The 23,284-nt window shown below is 47.0% G+C and overlaps 1 protein-coding gene across 2 annotated transcripts in view; it reads left to right on the top strand.

Moving 5' to 3' along the window:
• Positions 1–1,862: 1,862 nt before the first annotated feature.
• Positions 1,863–23,284, top strand: part of LOC119455380 (uncharacterized) — a 63,223-nt gene continuing 41,801 nt past the window's right edge. For both annotated transcript variants that reach the window (XM_037716773.2, XM_037716772.2), the window contains exon 1: positions 1,863–2,348. In XM_037716773.2, coding sequence (XP_037572701.1) covers positions 2,066–2,348 — 283 coding nt within the window. In that variant the 5' untranslated portion in view covers positions 1,863–2,065. The remainder of the gene's footprint in view (positions 2,349–23,284) is intronic.

Below are 23,284 nucleotides of genomic sequence, written 5' to 3'. Positions count from 1 at the left end.
CGGTGTGCGCGGGCACGCATTTAAACCTTTCCGAGAGCCGGTTGCCGCTATCACGAAACCTCGAAAGGATTTACACCTCCTGTGCCCGGTCTCCTCAAAAAGTCACAGCTCGACCACCACCGTCTGAGACCTCCTCCGCATTCCCCCTTGCGCCCCCCCTGGAAGGCACGCTTGCCCACCGAGCAGATGCCAAGACGGCATTTGCTTCTGTCTTCACGGGTCGCGTTCCCGAGCAAGACGGCCGCGCGCCCGCGCTTGCACGAGCGACGGCACGCGCTTTTCGTCCAGGGTCGCTGAGCTGGCCAGTCAAGTGCTTTGACCCCCCCTACGTTGCCTTGTCGCCGCCGCGCCGGTGCTGGGCGCGGGGACATCCGGCGCGAGCATCTTTGCCCCTTTCTCACCGCGCAGCGCTGCTGCTTCTGTAACCAGGCAGGCGCGCCCTGGCCAACGCCGCGCGCCTATGTACGCGCGCCTGCTCGCTCCTCTCTCTCTCAGCACTTGCCCGCTTCTCGCTCAACGAAGCCCAACCCGAGCGGTCAGGAGCAACAGCAGGAAAAAAGAACGCCCGGAGGAGGAAGAGGATGCTCGATTAGATCGACTATTTAGTGCATCTAGGCCGCGAGTCGTGCGGGCGCCTGCCGAGCGGCTGCGTTGCACCGGATGTCCATTAGGCGGCGCTGAATGCGCGGACCACGTTGAAGTCGGCGCGGATATGGGTGCGCGTAGCGGTCGCGTTCTGTCGTTACTCAGAATCCTGAAAACGTTCTAGCACGCGGAAAGGCGAGTAAGCGAAGGAATTTCTCCGGTTCTCAGCAGCGCTCTCAGCAAACCTTCCGCGCCTCAATTATGGGAGCTTTCATTGCACATGAGGATTTTTCAGGGATTATTCCCAGCTTTCAGTTCTTCAGCATATGGGAACAATATAAAATGAATCGGAATGGGGTGCGTCAACGTGAAGAAAAAGAGGAAAGGAAGAAAAAAAGTCTGACGTAAAAATGCATATTCAGAGTCATAAGCATGGTGCGAATTTTCAACAAGTCGTGATTTTAGTCTAAGAAGTGTTTACGAGCTGTTTGCCGTGCAGACAACATAGGCGCAGTTGAGTTGTAGTAAGGATTAAATTAAAGTAGTCGCGCGAACGCAGTCAGGCACGCGCGCGCACACACACACACACACACACACACACACACACACACACACACACACACACACACACACACACACCACCACACACACACACACACACACACACACACACGCACGCACACACACACGCACACACACACACACACACACACACACACACACACACACACACACACACACACACACACACACACACACACACACACACACACACACACACACACACACACACACTTCCATGCTGTTAGGACAACCGATATGAGAGAGCGGGTGGCATTGGAATGTATTTGTGCTCTGTGCACTTGACACCAAAGCATAAAGCATTGCCTAACGACGACAACATCTCCACATCCGCTGCAAACAAAAGCGTTCACTCGACAATCTTGTCTAGCATGTGAACAAGGCAGGCGTGAAAGGCTGCACGCGCGCGGCTATCTCGCCTTTGATGACAAAGTCCAACTGGTCCAACCCCCCACCCCACCCTCCCCTCCCAAAGCGCGACAACGTCGTCCTCCGACCAGACCTGAGCAGTCCGCCCACGTTATCGCGATCGCGTGCAAGCGATCGCTGCGCCCTCCCGCGTCGACAAACTCCTCCACTTTCGTGAGGAAGGTAGAAGTGGCCTTGCTTAGCCTGAGACGCTCGCCGCTTCCCTCGCAAGCTGGCGAGGCGGGGCGCGAAGTCGGCGAGGGGGTGGGTTTGGGAGAGGAGGCTGGTCGCCGGCGCGGCACGGCCGCCGCCGCCGGCGGCGTGAGCCGCGTGCGGAATCGATCGCGTGTGCGTGCTGCGTCGAGAGTGTGCGTGCATGCGTCATGGCCCGTGAGTGGAGAATGTTGACTCACGCGCATCGGGCCGGCGGCTTCCTTCCCCGGCGCAGCGGTGGCGGAGGAGGCGCGGCGGCGGCGGCGGCGACGACAACATGTCCTCCGGCGAGGAAGCGGCCGTGGCGCCATTTCACGGCACCTTCACGAAGGACATTCTCTACGAGCTGCACAGGCGACAGCCGCACCGATTCCACTTCATGACCAAGTTCAACGCCAAGAGCGCCTCGTGGAAGGACTTCGAGCTGGTGGTGCTCGACGGCGAGCTGCGGGACTTCGCGCGATGCGTGCACTGCAAGAACTTCGTCTCCTACTCGAGCAAAAAGGGCACCGGAAGCATGCTCAGGCACCGCTGCCACGCGAAGGAGTCGTACTTCACAGGTGAGCGGCGCCCGTGGTGACACAAAATATCAACACGCGCACACCATTACACACACGCTCGGCACATGACAGTGCCCACGCCTGTCTTCTCTCTCCTTCTCTCTCTCATCGTAGGTGGGCGCTTGTGTGAGTTGGTATAAAAATGTGAACTACACGCGCATGGTGTCGCCTTCATCATGAAAGTGTTACACCAGTTCCACTGCCAACGCAAAAGTCGCTTCTACGAATGCGTTTGCTCGTGTACCTGCACGATGTACCCGGATGGATGTTGCATTTGCACGTGCATAGTGCTCTCAAAGTGGGTGCCAGACTGTGAAAGTGCGCGCGGCGTTTCCTCGTTCACGTGGGTAACTTTTACTGGAGTACTTGAGCGCCATTTCGCACCGTATGTGTACCGTGATATAATTTACAAGCTGTCACTGCTGGAGTGCCTTTTAACCACCACCACCACCACCGTTTTACACGTTGCGTGCGTTGTCACGCCCCCTCCCACTCTGCGTCCACAAGTGTGTCCCGAGCAAAATGTGCGCGAATTTCGCAGTGACGTTCAGCGCCACCGGCATGTTTATCCCGAATGCGAGGTCTGGTGGGATGAATACGCGAAAAAAAAAAAAAAAAATCACTCGTCACCGAGCACCGCTGTAAGCTCGCTAGCGAGGCAGGTGTGCCGCCATAGCAGCTCTACACCTGTGCCGAAAATGAATGCATTTACACGTGATGAAATATTCAGCTGAAATACTGCATGTTACAGATTCGGATACAATGTTGTAACTTAAACATAGTCAGGTAATCGCTACTTAAGAATAAACGGCGTGCACCCTTTCATATGTGCTACACCGCTGAGCAAGAAAGAAAATAATAAATGAATAAATAACGAAATAAATAAATCAGAAGAAACTAATTGTATGTAGTTGACGGGTTCCTTGAAAGTAAAAAAAAAAAAAAAAAAAACAACTTAGGCACGTGGCCTGGAATTTATCAGCACAGTGTGAACTTGAGCGCGCCAGCACAGCTGTGCATTAATCATGTTTAGGCTGGCCGTCTAAACGCTCTATACGCTTGTTTCAGAATTGCACGATGTTGCTTGCGTTTGCGAACGTGCAGCGTCGCAGGTGCGGCAGACCAACCGATGATCCCTTCGAATACTCGATGTTCGGAGTGCTGAACTTACGTTGCGAAGTCATTCGTACATGCGGCGCATTATTACTGATATTAATATTATTAGTAGTATTTTGTTATTGTTATTGTTAATCATAACATATACAAACACCGCTAAGAGAAAGAAAAGCGGGCTAGCAATTGCCTTCTAAACGGAACACCGCGCCCACCCGCTTGAAGAGAGAGAGAGAGAGAAAAAAAGAAGAGCAAGAGAAAAAGAAGGAGATAAAAGTAGGAAAAAAGTAGCGGAATGCACATCACGCAGTCACGTGCAGAGTGCGAGCATTATACAGCTTAGAGTCTAGTCCCATGGTTGACAGTAATTCCGCACAGCTCCGTGAGCCCCATATCGCGTTGAAGCACATTTTAGAAACGAGATAATCTCATTAAGCGCAGTTTGAGCAAGATTAGGTTGTTGAAACTAGCTCAGCAACGCACAGCACCAAATGCGGAATGTTGGCGAACATTGGAGGTACTGACATTGGTAACAGCAAATGCTCAAGTATCTCGCTGCAGTGTCCACGAGCGAGGCACTAAGGGCTCGGCGCATGTCCTCGTGGATGAAGGCGATGTGCTACATTAACGCACCTCATGCTTAACTTGATCAGTAGAGACCCACTACGACGAGTTAAGGCATGGCCAGAGATCGGTGTAGGGTACGATCCCTTGGATGCGAGCGCCGTTGGTGGTGGCGTATAAGCAGCTTAGCGTCGTCGAATTTGCATAAATTATCATTAGCGAAGTCGAGGCTGTGCGCTGACGTCACCAGAACATCAGCTGCCTCGTTCCCTATGATGCCAACGTGTGATGGTATCCACTGAACCATCGCTGTTCTTCCTTCAGATGCGATTCGATGGGCCGCCTTAAGTAGTTCACCTTAAAAGAGGTGAGACAGCGTTGGCGCTGGATGACCGGCTCTGAGCTCCGCGGGAGTCGCTTAAAATAACCGCCTTTGAGACGGGGAACCAATCACAGCGCAGATCGTCAGACACGTCGCGTAGGTCTGTCGCAGCTTTCTTGGCGAACCCTCTCGGACTTTTCTGACCTTGTCTGCTCGGTGCTTTTTGACAACAAAAGCGCACTCGCACATCGAATCGACTTGTATAATAGCCATCAGTACTACCCTCACAGATAGCCGGTAACCGGCTATCTTGACTAATGAATTACCCAGTAAAACAGCAAGATCCACTTAAATATTCTCGCAGCAAAGAATATACGACTTCAATCGCATAATTACTATATTAAACGGAAGCTTTGTGTGCTTTCTTCCCCAGCGTGTGGCGTGTCGCCTCGGTCGTTTTCTCTTCGAGTAAAATGGACTGTTCCTGGATACAATGCAATAGCGAAGTGGGCCGATCCCTAAACAGTTTAATCCGAAGGTTCGAGGGTCACGTGGTCATCGTGGGGAGGGAGGGAGAGAGAGAGAGAGGAAGGGGGAGTTCTCCGCTTCTTGCCGGGCAAATATGCAGTCGTTGTGGACCCTTTTCAGCGTCCTCCCGTGATCGCCGCCATATTTGATCACGTGGTGCAGCGTCCATTGCTTGCCTCAGCTGAGCTCCGCTGTCTCAGTTCACAACGACAGCGCATGCACGACCTGGGTGCAGCGCAGCAAGCCGTTGTTTCGGCGTCTGTCGCCTGCAATGCCTCCGTGAGCAGCACGATACCTTGGCGAAAGCTTCGGAGGACATGCAAATATCGTATATCCACCCTTCCCAGCTCATTAAGCCTTGTCCAAATGGTGCGAGAAATGCCGTACGCGTGGGGCAGAAATAATTTTCAAAAACAAAGTGGCAGGGAAGTCAACCGCCAAACTTTACGGACCACGTGATCCGAGAAAAAGCTGAATATCTATTCGCATTTCCAGCCTCTGCTAGTATATGCGAACAATATTGCGATATACTGTTTTGCTGGCTTAACTGTGGCAGGCTGCTCGGAAATTCCCTGTTTTCTGAGATCTCGTTATCCATAAGCTTTTGTGGTTGAGTGTATATTTTCGCTTTCAGCCGCTGTATTAAATCGCGGTCACTGTCACTCGCTCATCGTTTTTTTTTCTTCATTTATTCATAGCCAATGGCTTGGAAGTCGCATGTTGCCATGTTTCTAGTTTGCTAACTTTCTTTTTTTGGCGCAGTACAATTTCATGGTTTATTTTTCTTACGGTACATATACGTAAACCACTCATTGTTCGGTATAATCTCTTACGAATACCCTTATATCTAAGACGTCACTGCGAATTTCAGTGAATGAGGCCGGACGGTAGTGGAAACCAGGAAACAAATATTTACAAGCGCGAACGAGTGTTTACTAAATTTTCGGTTCTATCTGGCGATCAGATTCTTCTGGGAATTTGGATAATAATAATGCTAAAATTGCTTTGCAAAAACAGAACCTTGGTTTGAGTTAGGTGACTGTTCGACCTTTCATTCCGGGGTTGGGACGTACAGATACTAGGAAGAAGAATAGCATGCTACGGTAACGCAGATTTTACAGAATGCCATTAACGGGTGGCACATAATTTGTTCTATATACTTTTCCATTGTAAACAAGAAACAGTGCGAGCTGATCAGCTTTTATTACATGGATCCGTGTGAGAATGCCAGCAGTTGTCAGTTCACTAGCGAGGAAGCAGCCTCACTCAAGTATGTACTCGTACAGCATATTTCATCATAATCATCATCATCATCGTGATCATCATCAGCCTATATTTATGTTCACTGCAGGACAAAGGCCTCTCACTGTGATCTTCAATTACCCATGTCTTGCGCTAGCTGATTCCAACTTGCGCCTGCAAGTTTTCTAACTCCATCACGCCACCTAGTTTCCTGCCGTCCTCGACTGCGCTTCCCTTCTCTTGGTATCCATTCTGTAACTCAAATGGTCCACCGGTTATCCATCCTACGCATTACTAGGCCTGCCCAGCTCCATTTTTTCCGCTTAATATCTACTAGAATACCGGTTATCCCTGTTTGCTCTCTGATCCACACCGCACTCTTCCTGTCTCTTAACGTTAGGCCTAACATTTTTGTTCCATCGCTCTTTGTGCGGTCCTTAGCTTGTTCTCGAGCTTCTTGTTAACCTCCAAGTTTCTGCCCCATATGTTAGCACCGGTAGAATGCAATGATTGTACACTTTTCTCTTCAGCGGCAGTGGTAAGCTCCTAGTCAGGATTTGGCAATGCCTGCCGTATGCACTCCAACCCAATTTTATTCTTCTGTAAATTTCTTGCTCATGATCAGGGTCCCCTGTGAGTAATGACCTAGATAAACGTACTCCTTTACCGACTCTAGAGGCTGACTGGTGATCCTGAATTCTTGTTCCCTTGCCAGGCTATTGAACATTATTTTTATCTTCTGCATATTAATCTCCGACCCCACTCTTACACTTTCTCGGTTAAGGTCCTCAATCATTTGCTGTAATTCGTCCCCATTGTTGCTGAATAGGACAACGTCATCTGCAAACCGCAGGTCGCTGAGATATTCGCCGTTGATCCTCACTCCGAAGCCTTGGTTCTCCGCAAGAAAAGTAGAAAGATACGTATCAAGAGGGGGGTCAGGCAAGGAGACACAATCTCTCCAATCTTCTAAGCACTGCATGCTTAGAAGAAGTATTCAAGCTCTTAGACAGCATATTTAGCAGATTAAATAAAAATGTACGGTTTGCCGTCCTCAAGTTGCACAGTGCGTTACGAGGGCCACGGTAGTGCTGGGGCTCCGTATTCATTTCGACCATCTGGTGTTTATTAACGTCCGCCTGAAGCTACGTGTAGAAGTGGTTTTTGCATTTCACCGCTCTCGGAACGCGACTAGGAATGGAACAGCTGCGGAGTCTATACACGCGGCGGTTCTTGAGGCAAGAAATGGCTGGGCGCGGTGCGAGCGCCATCTGTTAACAGTGAGCGCACTAACCGGTAAAAAGGGTCCCTCCGCTGCCGAACTCGGGGCCGAAGATGAACAAGTTAACGGCTTTACAAAAGCTTGCTTCGCATAGATTCCAACGTGCGCGTTTAATCATCGTATTTTATTTTGGTTTTGTTTTGACAGAGTAACCAATTTGTAGCGGCGCCATTGTAGCGGCCGCTCGCGATGTCCGCTGACAAGGATGACGATTGGCCGGGTTGTTGTCTTTAATGAAAACTGGGTATACCGGGCGTTCCCGCGAACACTTTCGAAATTTTTGAGAGGTTGCCTGTGGCAGATAGCACAATTCTAGTTCGTGAGCTGGCCTATTCGCAGAGGCGGACATTACTTGCACATGAAAATGCATATTCGACTAATTAACAAAAAACACTACTTAAGTTTTTAACTAATTATCAAATTAATTGCTCTTTACAAATTACAGCCGTGGTGTTCGCAAGGCGATCGGATCCACTTGGAACGACTTTCTCAGGAGCACACCAGTTTCGAGACATTATTTCTCAAACTTTGCGGAGAAATGCATTAGCGTTCCAGTTATATGCTTAACAAAACGTCGTTTTAAGCATTGAAGCACAAACTGCCGCCTATAAGTTCCAGCTAGCGAACAATTTCTAGATAACAGTTTCTAGTATGTATCCCTCTATTTTCAGCGTAGTGGCAGTGAACTGTTGTTAGCAACTATACATATGCGTACCTGCCCACTATCTCTAATATTTCCCGTAACGTATATAAATTCGGGCTTGTTTTACGATTTTACGAGCGTTTCGTCTAGTTTTACGAAATATAAATTATGTTGGCTGTTCGGCTGGGACCAGGGTCCACGAATTCGGGTTTCCGTAAGGTGACGTTTGTCAAGCTTGTCGAGCGTGGGGCAGAGCGGTACTGTTTGTCCAGGTGAAACGAGAACAATCGCAGTGAGGGTGGACGATTGTTCTTGTGCCATTATTAATTAGTCCAGCGAGGCGGACAGCTGCTGCCGTAGAGCTGAGTTGCTAAAGTAGACCACGCGTTGTGCGTCACCGGCTGCAGATTTGTCTTTTCTTCGACTTTTGATTTCCACTTTTCTGTGTTAATTCTACATTTAAATTACAATAAAGTCAAATTACCCTATGATTTCGTTAAATATAATATTGTGTGCCTTGAACTTACCGCGGTGTAGCCCTGTGGATATGGCGTTGCCCTGCCACGCACGAGCTGGCAAATTCGATCCCGGCTGTGGCGGCCGCTTTCCAATGGGGGTGGATAAAAAATTAAAAAAAAATGAAAGAATAAGAAACGGGAAGAAAAAAAAATAACGCTCGTGTAACCGCGCATTTGGGGCACGTGGTCAGAAATCAATCCCGAGTCCTCTACTACGGCGTGCTTCATAATTTCACCGCGCGGTTTCGGTACGTTAAACCCCGCAATTTAATTAAATTGGCTTCATTCGTATGTAAGGGAAAGGGTGCGACAAATTACGGATTTCATTCTTTGTGGGCGTATTTGGTTAGTTTTGCGCACAGCTGCACGCGTGCTTGTGGTGTAGTGATTTGCCAGCTGTCCCCTTTTTCCCTCTCTGCAGAGCGATGACTGCTTGTCATTTGCGGGGGCGCAGTTGGCTGGGAAGGACCCGTGCACTGCCATGCTGGAACTGATAAAAACCCAGATGAAAGCAGTCTCACCGCGGCGTTATGAGCCGGCCGCGGTATTACATAATGGGAACGCAACCTGGCCTCTTCCAGGGAGTAACAGCAATAATCTGTTCTCTGCTTTTTTTTTCTCATTTAGATAAGGGGGCGGAGGCAGTGATACCCTAGGGAGATGAAATAAACTCTCCGGGCACATGCATTCACATACACACGCACTTCTCAAGTGTGACGGATGATGCGTGAATCGCGAAATGCACGCTTGATATGCAAGATTAGCTTCGGAGTGCTCGGATTTCTCGGTACTAGATGCAGAGTTAGGGTCCTCTCCTCTCGTCCCTCCCCCACCCCTCTGCCATCCCTCAAGAGCCACCCCGTCGTGCCCCAGCCTATCTTTCTTGCCGCAGTGAGTTTGATATCTTAAATCTCGGAGCCCGCATTCACGATGCGCTCTTCCGTAAGATAGCATTGTTCGCTAGAGGCAATTCTATCCAATCCTGATGCTAGAAATATCATTAGCCAAGACAGCCAGCCAATGGCATAGAACGCTTACGAAGGAACTCATTCGTGAATGCAGCCCCAGATTTCAGCACAGGAAACGGGAGAAGCCCATAGTAGCGTGCGTGAAACGATCTAGCGAGTGTTCGTCTCTGCGACAGAGTGACAAATACGAGGCACGTTCTTAAAGTTAGTTTCGTCATTTATGTTCACACAGAAACTTCATTGCCAAAAAAATTAGGCCCGGGCATCATGAACTATACACTTTGCACTGTTTTTCCACATAATCGCCACCGACATTGAGACACTTGTCGTAGCGTGCAATCAGCTTCAAGAAACCACTCCGGTAAAACTCGGTGCCCTGCGATGCGAGGAATTGTCGAACAGCAAGGCATTGTCGCACAGCCTGCTCCACCTCAGCATTTGACAAGACATGACTTCTTCACCATACACCATCTGTAGGCTTTCATGGATGATGGACACACTATAGTTCCTACGCGCCCATTCCTACCGAATAACAGCACGCACTTCCATTGGCGACCACGTTGTCAGTACACGTCTGTCTGCCATCATGATTTGTACTCGAATAACCTTGGGCACGCCGGTCTGCTGCTACTCTTTCTTCTTCGGCGCTCTGCGCATGCGTCATCCCTCCTCCGCTGACACTCCTTCCGTCGTTGAACCAGCAATGGGCGTAGCTTCTGATGGCGATTTTTTTTTCACCTGGTGCACCATGTTCTCCTTAAAACAAATGACGAAACTTACTTTCGGAACGTCCCTCATACATAAAGAGACAAATAGTTAGATAGATAGATAGATGGATAGATAGATTGATAGATAGATAGATAGATAGATGATAGATAGATAGATAGATAGATAATAGATATATAGATAGATAGATTTGCCTGGGGCTGTGACTAGTATGTTATACTGCAGATGGGTATGGTGAAAAATGCTCTGGTTAGTTCAGCAAACCAATTACTAATTAATCAACCCCTATACTATTGTTTGTCACCCAATCATTATTCTGTACGACTCTTCTTTTGCTACAATATACTCTCGATGAGAATAAATAGAAATGAAGCTTGTAGTTTGTAGATGCGTTTCTAGTTTTCCTTCATGCGGATTAGCCTTGGACTTTGTCGGGTTTAACTTGAATGAATTCTGGGGTTTTACATGTCAAAACCACTATTTGATTATGAGGCACTCCCGGGTTTAATTTGACCGACTCCAATATCACTTTCGCCCTCTTTCGCTTTGCTTTATTATTATTATTTTTATCGACAACTGCACGGCGATGTAAGCGCAAAAGGACGAACAGGGAAGGAATGAAGAAAATGACCAGGTTGAGCGAGATGCATAAAAAAGTAAGAAATATTTGATTTTCAGGCCACGCAACGAGCTCCGCCGGCTGTGTGGCGTCTTAAAATAAAATCGAATCAAATAGAGAAGCACGTCGAGGCGAAGAAGCCTCGTTCAAAATAAAGAAGGAAACAAGAGAAGAAAGGTCCGTCCTGCTTCGCTTCACAGCTTACCTGCTTTTTTTTTTTTTTTTTTTTGCTACATTAACGATTCCGCGCGCCGCTGTGTTCGTGAGCCGTGCAGGCATGCTCGCGTCCAGTCGAACGTCCAAGATGGCGGCCGTCTATAATGCTGGGACATGCTGCGCACCGAACGCACCGCCAATGAATTTCATAGGAAACTACTATCCTTACTCCGTATAGCTCTCTACTAATTTGCTATCGCAATTGATGCTTCGCCTTTCGGGTGAAACTGCAACATTTATTCCTAACTGGAATTGAGGATAGCTTAGTCGGCGGTGCTTGTGTGTGGCGCCGGCTACTTCTCTTGTCTAACGTAATAACTTTGCTCGTAATGGTCATGACATCAACACTGATGGCAAAAAAAAAAAAAAAGACGAGCGTAAACACCGAAATATGATTTCGGAAGTTCGCGTGCACAATATATAAATATTTACCATTAATGTTCAGTAAATATTAATCTTCTGTCGCTCTCGATTGTCGCGTTCCAAGCGCAACACTCGCATATTCGGACACCATAAGCGCAGATACACGATAATACAAGGAAACGCGCAAACAAGAATATTAACTGTTTCAAAAAAAAAGAAGGAAAAAAAAAGAAAGACTATCCATGCGAAAAAAGCAAACAAAACAAATAATAAGGATATAAAAGAACGTACGCTGTCGCAGTCGCGTAGATTAGACTAATCCATATGCTAACCATCATTCCGAAATCAGATTACGGAATGACGGTTGTGGTACACACATGGAATTGGCAAATACTCGTGTTTACTGGCTCCATACGTTCTTGCCAAGTTATTGAAATTATTACGCTCGGTATATACCTTTTCAATTTTCCAAGCACTCAGATTTTTCTAAAACACGGCGTCTCTGCGCAAGTGCGTCGTTGTTGCGAATTGCGGAATTTGTAATGCAAAACGCTGTTTGTAAACGATCAATTATCAAAGTCACGAATCCGTTGCGAGCCGGTAGCACGAAGGCTGTAGGCGAATCCAGTGTGCTGAACAACCCGCAACTGTCGCGCTCTCGAGACCCTGTAGCGGCAGAGTTCCTTGCCGTAATATTTTCTGCGACACATTATAAATGAATGCACGCGGGCTCAAGAACAAGCGTGGCATATGATGTGCGCGTATCACACAGGAGGCGCCACCAATGCGGCGACGTAATGATTTCCTCCCGCGCCCCACGTTTTTTTTTTTTTTTTGTATTTCTTTAAAATATTGGTCTTGCCATCTCTCTCTCTCTCTGTCTTTATTTTCTGTGTTCCTTCTACAAATTTTCAGGCTAGCCTACAGGTGTACAGCTGACTCCCTCGGAAAACCAGCACGAGCACGAAAAAAAAAAAAAAAAAAAAAAAAAATAAGCAGCGACCGAGACTCGAGTTATGCGATGTGCGGTGCATGCACAGACAGGAATGCAGCTGACCTCCGCTGCGTTTATTATCCCTCGCTGCACGAACGGGTATGCATTGCATGGAGCCAGGTGCAAGCCAAAAGTCGAACGAGTGTAAGGACAAAAAACAAAACGAAACGAAAAGAAAATGCTTGTAGCGGCAGTTAACGCAGGATCAGCACATGTCAGAGCGACGGCTCGCTTAAAGAGGCGATCGCGAAGTTGAGCGCAGGTTCGCGGGCGCACGCTTGAAGGGCAGTGTCTTTTTTTCTTTTATGAATCCTTTTTTTTCGACGGCTCCAGAATACTGTTAATTAAGCAACAAGAGAAAACAGGAAAGGTTGCTCCTCATGCCGGATTCTCCACACCGAAATCACCGTATTGAGAGAGAGTTCTTATAGAAAGAGATTTTACAGTGACTGATGATATTGTTTTTTCTTTTCCCGTTTCATCTTTCCTCTGTTCGATTTGTTCTCGCAACGCATTAAGTGTTGCGAAGAGTACGAATGAAGTAAACCCGAGCACGAGCTTTCATGACGCGCTCACTGTTATCGCCTGCGCGCTCCCGAAAACGAAATGCGCATTACGCGTCACTAATGAGAAAAACGCGGGGTGAAATATAAAGCGCAAAGGTGGCACGGGAGCAGCTCCGCACAATATTACCGTTATAAAACAGATTTGCGCAACAATGATTACGTTATTAAAATTTATATTGTAATTTTAAGGCCGAAAGCGTGTGACACACGTTTCTGTTAACTGTATATCGAGCGTTCTGCATAGCATGAACAAATTGTGGTAATCAGGAGCGGTTTCCTTTTGCCCTATCAATTAAATCAGGTTATATTGTAGTAAACTGTTCTGTGATGTGCCTCCATTTGTACTAGTTATAATAAGCAGCCCAGTATCTTTTACGGGCACTGCAATCTATTGTATATATAGGGTGTTTCAGCGAACACTTTCAGAAATTCTTAAAGGTTGCCTGTGGCAGATAGCACAATTCTAGTTCATGAGTTGGTCTACTCGAAGAGGCGGACATTACTTCCACAAGAAATTGAAATGCATAATCGAATAATTAGCAGAAATGCACTAATTAAGTTTTTAACTAATGACCTGATGGCCCATATTGCAATTCACAAATTGTAGCCGTGCACCATGGAGTTCGCAAGGCGGATCCACTTGGAACGAATTCTCGGGATGACACCAGTTTCGAGATATTAATTCCCCGAACTTTGCGGAGAAATGCATTGGCGTTCCAGTTAGGTTCTTAACAAATCGTCGCTTTTTGCATTGAAGCACAAAATTAATTGGAACGCCAATGCATTTCTCCGCAAAGTTCGGGAATTATTATCTCGAAAGTGGTGTCATCCCGAGAATTAATTCTAAATGGAACCGCCTTGCGAACTCCACGGCTACAATTTTTAAATTGCAATATGGGCCATCAGGCTATTAGTTAAAAACTTAATTAGTGAATTTTTGTTAATTAGTCGATTATGCATTTCAATTTTTTGTGCAAGTAATGTCCGCCTTTCGAGTAGACCAGCTCATTACCTAGAATTGGGCTATCTGCCCCAGGCAACCTTAAATAAATTTTGAAAGTGTTCGCTGAAACACCCTGTATGTAGAAGAGCACACGGACGCTTTATCCTATTCACATTATGCGGACTGACTATCATACGTTTTCACCTGCCGTAGTGGCGCGGTTGCTAGGACGCGGGATCAAATCCCTGCCGCGGCCACCGCATTTTGATGGGGGCGAACTGCAATGGGGCCACGTTAAAGAACCCCATGGGGCCGAAATTAATTTGGAGTCCCCCACTACAGCGTGCCTCATAATCACATCCTGGTTTCGTAAAACCCCATAATTTAATTTTAGCCATGTTTTCCTCTCCTGTCTGGCATCTTATTTTGGAGCACAGCTGTCACTAACTCTTATTATTTCATCTTTATTTTGTATCGCATTGTGCAGTCGACAAGCACCAGTATCACTATATACCCTTGCAGTTGCTTTGCATGTTTCAATGAAGTTGCCACGTATGGGTTCGCGGTCCCTGTCAAGCCCTTGGGGGGCTTTTTCTCGTCGACCTCAGCAGCATGGTGCTAAATTCTGAACAGTCTGAACAGTCTGATTTCAAAACACCCACCCACCCACCCACACACCCAACCCACCCACCCACCCACACACACCCACCCACACCACACACACACACACACACACACACACACACACACACACACACACACACACACACACACACACGCACACGCACACGCACACGCACACGCACGCACGCACGCAAAAAGAAAAGAAATAACTATGCAGTGCATGAGCGGCCCTTTCAACCATAATCATAGCGTAGATCAAACACACAAACGCACCAATGACCATATCCATTTATAAGGCGCTTGCTTGGTATCAAATGGTTACTCCGTAAGTTTTGCCGTAGCGTTAACTATTTCGCGCAGTTGTAGAGCTTATCATTATAGAGTGAAGTATCCTTTGAGATATCTGCGGTAACGCTGATCAAGCCCGTTACCGTGTGGAGCGCATTTGTTGCGCTCGCACAAAGCAGCTGCGCACCGTGCGTTTGCGTGTCGTTCACCGGCCCACAACACGTGTATGTACAGCGTCGAGCGTCATTCTTTGCGTGATTGATCGATGGGGTTTAATGCCCCACAGCATCGCTGCAGAGGGCTACAGTCTCTCCATATAGTGGGAGCGTTTCGGATTTACTTTTGACCACCGGGCGTTCGTTAACCTTGTACCTAAATCTAAACGCTAAAACATTTGCACATTTTGTTCGCAACAGAATGCAGTCGCCGATGGGGGGAATTGAACACAGGACCTATAGCTCTTTAGCGGAGTGTCACAGTCGACTGAGCCGTCGTGGCGGGTGCGTGATTCCATCATTTGGTGCTATAATAAAATTTTAAAAAGATTCTGGGGTATTACGGGCCAAAACCACGATCAAATTATCAGGGACGCTATAGTGGGGGACTCCGGATTAATTTTGACCACCTGGGGTTCTTTAACGGCCACCTAAGTACAACTACGCCAGTGTACTTGCATTTCTTCGCTAACGAAATGCGACAGCTGCGGCCAGGATCGCATCCGTGACCTCGAATCAGTAGTAGTAGTAGTAGTAGTAGTAGTAGTAGTAGTAGTAGTAGTAGTAGTAGTAGTAGTAGTAGTAGTAGTAGTAGTAGTAGTAGTAGTAGTAGTAGTAGTAGTAGTAGTAGTAGTAGTAGTAGATAAACCACGAAAAGAAAGAAAAATCGGAGTTTTGAACTCAGCACCGCAACGCCAGAGCCACTAAGCTACCGCGGAGGATTCGGTGCTATATCGTTAGGGCTAAGACTTTCGGGCTCTCGCTTCATCATCATGATCAGCATCACCGTCATCATAATTTATGTCCCCTGCAAGACGAAGACCTCTCCCAGCGATCTCACATTGTCTGAGATACAGCAACAAAATAGCTGTCGCCTTTCCTGCAGTAAAATCAGTCAAAATTGCAGTAAAAGTTTACCGGAATCATTGGAACGAGTAGTATCACAAGGCGCCACGCAGCCTCACCCGGAAGCTTTTAAACGGCAGGTGCGTCCGTGTAAGTGGGTGGGTGTGGACAGCCTCTGAAACTATCTCGTCAGGTTCCGTCTTCGCGGCGTTATCGAGACGTGGCCACGCAGAGAAGTCGCTACTTGACTCGTGACCCTCCGGGTGCCTCGTTATCGAAGTGACACGAGTAGGCGATGGTTTTTGAATTGTTTAGAAATAAGTAATTAAACTTCTCCCCGTCTCTCTCTGTCATTAGGCATGCAATATTGGCCTGCTGTTGCCCTCTGCAATCGTCATTGCTCGGCATTGGCTCACGTGACCATGGCTTGCAAAGCGAGATGCGAGAGAATGACTGAGTCCTCCACGCTAGGCTGTCAGGGATCACCAAAACTTGTTGTTGGTAGAGATGGTTCATATTGCTTAAAAAAAAGCTACGGGTGCCAAAGACACAATCACGAGAGGGTATCGCCACGGACATGCGCAACACGGAAATTGTGATTGTCTTTGGCGCCCATATCTTTTCGTAAGCATCTATCGAGGATGTCCGACACGAGCCTCAAGCACTCTGTGCGTGTTCTTCGCGATGAATGGACGGATAGATATTATGAGCGTCGCCTTTGAATCACGGGGTGTTTCGTGTCCCCAAGCTCGTTATTCTTGTCTTTATTCCCCGCTTATTATCGCCTTTAAGACCCATGGTTCGTGTTAACAAACCATCGAATTTGGCAGAAATTGGTTGCCCTGTTCGTTTTGTTCTCCGCCTTTGCGCCATCAATTACTCCAGCCGTCTGCTGCTATTCATTATTCTTTTGCTCTATCATCTTTAAGGTCCGAGGCTTCGGGCAGGGTTACAACGTCCTGATGACCATCTGCTCAGGAGACAGCGATGTAACGACATTTGCCCTATGGTTTTGGAGCAATTTTCACATGGTACGCAGGCGTAATTTTTTCCATCGGCAAGTTTTTTTTATTAACACCGTGTTCTCACACGTCCTGATCAATCAGGCTTGGAACAACTGTGTACTGGCACTTGAATTATCGCTAAGTTTTCCTCGTTTGACTTCATCATTCGGTGTTTGATCGCGGTTTGATGTATTTCTATCGCTGGCTGATGTCGATATCCAGAGATCCCGCGGGGAGGGGGGGGGGGGTGAGGCAATAGTTAGTTAGCCTTTGTAAGTTATTCACTCGCTGCCATATCCTAAACTAGCACTCTGCAATTTTATGTCAACTTCCCTACACTTGTGACCATCCCATCCTCATATTTCCCTTCTTTTTTTTTTTACCCGGCAATGCTCGAGGACGAGACGACTTTGCGCAAGAACCATGACATTGTGTAACCTGCGCCAATGGCTGATGATGATGGCACAAACTTTATTAAAAAAGCAATAGAGCCGGCGATCTTGTGTATGTTGCCTTCAGATGGGTGGCTTCCTAAGTCCGGGAAGACGCAGCCTTCAACCCAGTGCGAATAGCTGAAGAGAGAGAAAAAAAAAAAGTCACGCATGTGATGTGTCAGAATGGTTGAAAAATCAAACACAGAAAATGATCCTTTTCGCCTCTTAACAATATGAACAGTGATGCAACTTGATGAAGACACAAGTGACACAACGACAGACCACCTTTCTTTACTCGACTAAACCAATTTCAGCCTTACGTTGTGCATCAGACAAACGTGGCAAAGATGGGCTGAAATGCTTACGATGCTTACGTGTGCACTGCAGTCCCTGCAGAAGGTACATAATTTTCGCAGCGGGGAAAATGTCGCGACCTACATCCAAGACCTTTCAAGCGACTTGGCCATGCTGTTTCGACCTACAATGTAGTGCCAGTGGGGGCATCTCTCTTCTACGCAATAAAAAATGAATCCCGATAACGTGGTTGTATATTTATGGTATTCTAATAGGCAACTCAACATCGCACAATCCGGTTATTATAAAAGCTCATTAGAATTAATGCATTCGGTTATCGATTAGCGAATGAGATACCTTCCAATTTTCATATTTTCAGAGTGTTTGATAACTGGTCAATTAAATTTGTATCCAGTGTTGCTCAATTGCCGCTGTCCTAACTATAGTGAATTAAATGTATATCACCTGTGAGCCAACTGATGCTTTCTTAACTATAGTCAACGAAATGTGTATCGAGTGTGAAACACTTGGCGCTTTCTTTAATTTAGTCACTTCAATGTGTATCGAGTGGGAGTCAATTGACGCTTTCCTAATGTTAGTAAATTAAATCTACACCGAGTGTACTCATCAGAACTTGACATTCAATTGATCTTCTAGAGACTAAAAATGAACTTGATACACATTCACTTGAAGCTCAGAGTACATTTTTGTAAGGTAGGGCATCGAATCAGGAGTTATAGACTTCGCCATAAATCTTGGTTCGCGACATTTCAGTGCACGATTTGGAGAAGGCTGAAGGAAAGAGAAGCGGTGAACACGCGAGAAGATGTGGAGGAGAGCCGAAGCAAAGCGAAGTCAACGTGTGTGACGTTGCATGGTTTTTAGAGACGAACGAAAAATAAATTCGACGCATAAGTGAATGAGCGCTTCTCTCTATAGCTTGCTCAGTGCTTAGTAAACCCTCATGTGCGGTCGCTGAGATCCGTTGAGCCTTTACGGAGAACGAGCGCGATGATTACATTGCCGAGAGGCACCTGTGTTTCCTTTCCTTGATTACCTTCTTCACTCCTGAATTTCAATCGAACTTATTTTTTTTACAAAAGAAGATGCAAGGGTAATTTCAGGAGAGATTACGATGTTCGATAAGCGCGCGTGGCAAGCTGCTCAAACTGAGGCTACGCGCATACACCGACATGGGCTCTTCTGAACTTGTCGCACGTAGCTATTGCATTTGCACCATTTGATCAAATGCAAGTTTGCGAGGCAATGTTCGCGTATAGCCGGTTATCGTCCATGGAAGAGTTGTTTCAAGCATACGCCACAAATCAGGGATACGCTAATCAGCGTTCCGTGATCGAGTTTGATGAAAACGCATGACAATTCTCAAAGCCCGAGCTGCACACCTTTTGGCAAGTCCTCCAGTTCCGATATCTATAGTACGAAGCGCGCATAATCTGCCCTATCTCTGCTCTAAATATATGAGGCACGTCTACAGACGATAACTTGTATATGCGAACCTCGGCACCGTTTCCGAAACTGCTTGTACCTCTGTCACAATTCTAGAAGCACGTGCATGATTTGGTCGTGCATTTGTGTCGCGCATTCGATTCGGGTCGCGCATTCGTGCGTCTAGAAGACGTTCGTTGCTCTAAATATCTATGGAGGTATGGTGAGGGACGGTGTTTGCAACTGGCCCTTTGCTTCGGTGCTCCATGCCTGTTACAGCATGCCTGTGACAACTCATGTACGTCACTCGAATCTTAGCTAGAAAGTATGGGGTTGAACGTCCCCGAAAATCCACAGTGGGTTGTGAAGGACGTCGTAGATGAGGGCTTCGGGTTAATTTTGGCCACATGATGTTCGTTAACGTGCATCTAAGCCTAAGTACGCAAGTATTTTGCATTAAACCCAAACGGAATTGCGAGCGCCCTATAGTCGGGAATCGAAGCCGCAACTTCTTGCACTGAACAAAAGTCTTAAATTTGGTTCGAAATGTTTTAGGATTCTTTAGATACCTTAAAAAAAGCACGAACGCAAATAAAACAGCCCCTGCGTTGTGACTACATGATGTAGCTTCAGCAATTGCTGCGTGTCCGTATCGTACCGTTGTGCATACGTGGTGCATATTAAAGGAAACCCATGTTGATCGTTTGATGGCCTTCTGATGGATTTGTGTGGACGTCTTCTGAACGCGGCATCCGTGCACCAATCTAGGAGGCGAATTAGCGCACTACTCTGATTGGAGCACATGGCAGGTGCTTTTCTAGGATTTGACGGCATCGACGACGGACGCCAACAACGTCTATTCGAGCGGGGAGGGCAAGGGGGGAAAGCGCGAACCTGTATGAACACTGGCACTGTAAATATTGTAGACAATTTATCTGCCAGCTGGATTCAAATAACTGGCTTTAACATAACTGGCCTAATAAATAACAACACTTAATTTCCCGATGCTTTCCTTGGCTTCATTGTCTTTTGGCTTTACGTGGTTATGATTAACAAAATCGAGCCCCTCGGTTCCCCTTCTTCTTTCGTTTATTCATTGCAAGGGTCACGAATCTGGCAGCCTTGATGTCATTAGGTATCATGCGAGGGTTTATTAGCCACGTGCCTGCTCTCCCAAGATCACGTGTTACGTGACGCCATCGGGCTAAAAAGGATGTTCCACATCCGCCCACCATGGCTCTGATTGGCGCTGGCTAACACACCTAGGGCTAGATCTAGTAAACATAAATACCCAAGTTAGGGGACGAATTGATGACCTTCGCCGTAGCACAATCGGTAGTGTAGCGCACGCGTAATGCGGAGGTTGCGGGTTCGGCTCCCGCCGGCGACAAGTTATCTTTTCGTCCACTTTCATTTCCCTTTTTTCTTCATTATTTTCTACATTCCAATTTCAACCGCATTTAATTTCCCCGATGCTTCCCTTCGCTTCATTGTCTGTTGGCTTTATGTGGTTATGATTAACAAAATCGAGACTCTCGGTTCCCCTTCTTCTTTGGCCTAAAACAGTATTTTGTAGTATTCCGTTTCGGTATATCCACTCGTTTCAGCCGTTTCCATTGGCTCACACAAAGCATAATGACCCCGCTTTCGGCGGATGATAAGCAACGAATAAAAATAAGCAGAAAAAAAAATATCCCGACAATGTACGCCCCCTGGCTGACAGCGCTAGTGCTCGAACCGGACATGCCAGTCAGTCAGTCATCATGCAAGTTATCTATCTTTCGTGGTTCTTTTTTTTTTTTTTGCGGAATTCAACCCACACCACAATGGCCGGGCGAAGCACTCTTGTTTGTTAACCCTTGTGCTTATACACACAAGGAGGTACTTTAGAACTGCCGTCAGCAATAGCCCTCTTCCAGTAAAAGAAGGCGCACTTGAAGGAAACAAAAGAACTGGAACTATACGCTGTACACTTGAGCGGATTCCTCTTGGAGAAAATATGTTGACAGTAGCGGCTCATCCGTATGGGGTCCCAAAGATTTGGACAGATCGTACGGGATTCAGTTCTTAGTCATGGAATCCGATGAGGTGTGATTAGTTTTTTTATCAGTTGCAATCAGTGTGAGAAAGGAAATACATTGGGATAGGTAATATACGATGCAGTTTTTTTTTCCCAAGCAAAGGGTCACAGTGCACGGTGCAATTTTTTTAGGCCAAGGTGACCGCAGCTTAGCTGATCGCCAAGCCGTGTGGTGGGGATGTGGTCTTCAGAAGTAGTCTGTCCTAGTAGCAAAGACGTGTGAATGCTTCTAGTAACGTCACCCAAAAATTCAATCCACGATTGCGATTATAGCGCACCACAGGCCTTAAGGTCCATTCATGAGACCCGGGAGTTTTTTGGGCCGATGTTTGCTGCCTTTCACAATGAGTTTGCAGGCCAACGCTCGCGTGAACCTGGGTTGGCTGTGTATGACAGTGCAGGTTCTCTAAAGATTTTCTGTCAGGGATCATAGTGCAGTCAGGGATCATAGCAAAGTCGCCCTAATTAAGTGATAATGGCTGCTAAATCTTCAAGTGGCAACAATCATACTGGTTAGCCTGATAATTTTTGCGACCTAACGCATACATGGGACAAAAGGCGCGGCAAGAAAGAGAATGATGGCGCAGGAAACATTGCGAACAAGAAAGATTGAGTTCGTCCTACTTTGTTAATGGCAACAAGGCAACGCTGCAGGAAGCACAAGTGCGGTGACGATAAGAAGTTTTCTGCGCTACAATTTATATCTGTATTGGATAAAGTTACGGAACACTGTAGCATAAAAATCGGTGCTGGTGTGAGTTTCCTCTGCTTGTCTCTCCTAATATCGGACGCAAGGTTTGTATTAGCGAGCGTCTTTGGCCTGCGATTGCAAAGGAATAGCAACGGTCGCCACTTTCGGGACCATCATGGTGTTGTCTTCTTCTTCCTAATATTTTCACCGACTTGCTCTCCCTCTGTTCTCGTTGTTTAGAATAACCTTGTCATTTTCAGCTTTTCTGCGTGCAGTTTTTTAATATTTTTTGTCCAAGCACAGAGTATAGCCAGCATTGCAATTCGCGAAGTGCCTTGCCGCTAACTTGCATAGCGTGGCATACAAAGGCCTTCTATTTGCAGGACGGAACATATTTGTCTGTGTAGGTTATTCAGTGCAGTAAAGAAAGAAAAGGCGATGGCGTGGCTCACTAATAAAATGCTAAAACAACAACATAGCTGATCACCCCCTAAGGAGGAGAGAAAGAGAGGGACTCTAAAGCGCTAGGGACCTAATGCCGCTGGTTGTATAAGTGTTTGCTACTTCTTTAGCACGTCCTCACCTGCAGCCTCCCCATTGGCCATTTTCGTCAGGAGTCCAGCCGTTCTCTCAATTTACGGGGTAGTTCCTGAAATGTTTGATTCTTCACATGCAAAGACAGTACGGTGCTAAGACAAGGCGTGATGCGGGCACGGATCTAGGCAGCGGCTTGCCCAATTTTTTGCGCAGAGGCGTATGACGCATTAAAAACACTCAGTGGCTTCAGCTTAGTGGAACCATCTCCGTTCGACGCTCCAAGCATAGATAAGTGCCCTTTTCGTGCAGCCACATTTTCAGTTGTTGCTACTGACGCAATGCAAGGGAAAGATAATGCTGGGTGGACCATGGCTGTATCCACTTAAATGGTAGCGTTCTTGTGGCTTAAATAAGAAAAACAAAATTGGGCTACTGCCAACGCGCACTTGTTTCTAAGACGTATGAGTATCTGTTGGCCGGAGATGCGCAAATACGGTGGAATGCCCTCGTGGGACCTTTTGTGCATTATACTGGACATCAATAAGCCGTCTGGGATGGCAAGTAGACCCTAATTTCGGCAGCTTATGTAGCGGAGGGGATCGCGGCAGCTGAGAAAGCCGATTGAGCGAGGCCGTTGCAGCGCAGGCACAGAGACGGGGATGTAGAAGGCAGATGAGACAGCACACAGCGCTAAATTATGCGCCTCTCATACGCCTTCCATGTCCGCGTCGTTGTGCCTATCCTACAATAAATTAGAAAATGACCTACAAACAAGTCTATATAGCCGCCTTCGTCGAGTTAATTCCTGGCTGGCTAGACTCTGTGATGATGTATGAGCGCGAAGTCTGCCACCGTCCTCTTGCTCTTGTA

This window comes from Dermacentor silvarum, chromosome 6, assembly GCF_013339745.2.
Source record: "Dermacentor silvarum isolate Dsil-2018 chromosome 6, BIME_Dsil_1.4, whole genome shotgun sequence".
Lineage (NCBI taxonomy): Eukaryota > Metazoa > Arthropoda > Arachnida > Ixodida > Ixodidae > Dermacentor > Dermacentor silvarum.
Note: the sequence above shows the minus strand (reverse complement) of the source record. Positions and strands in the feature narration are given on the sequence as shown.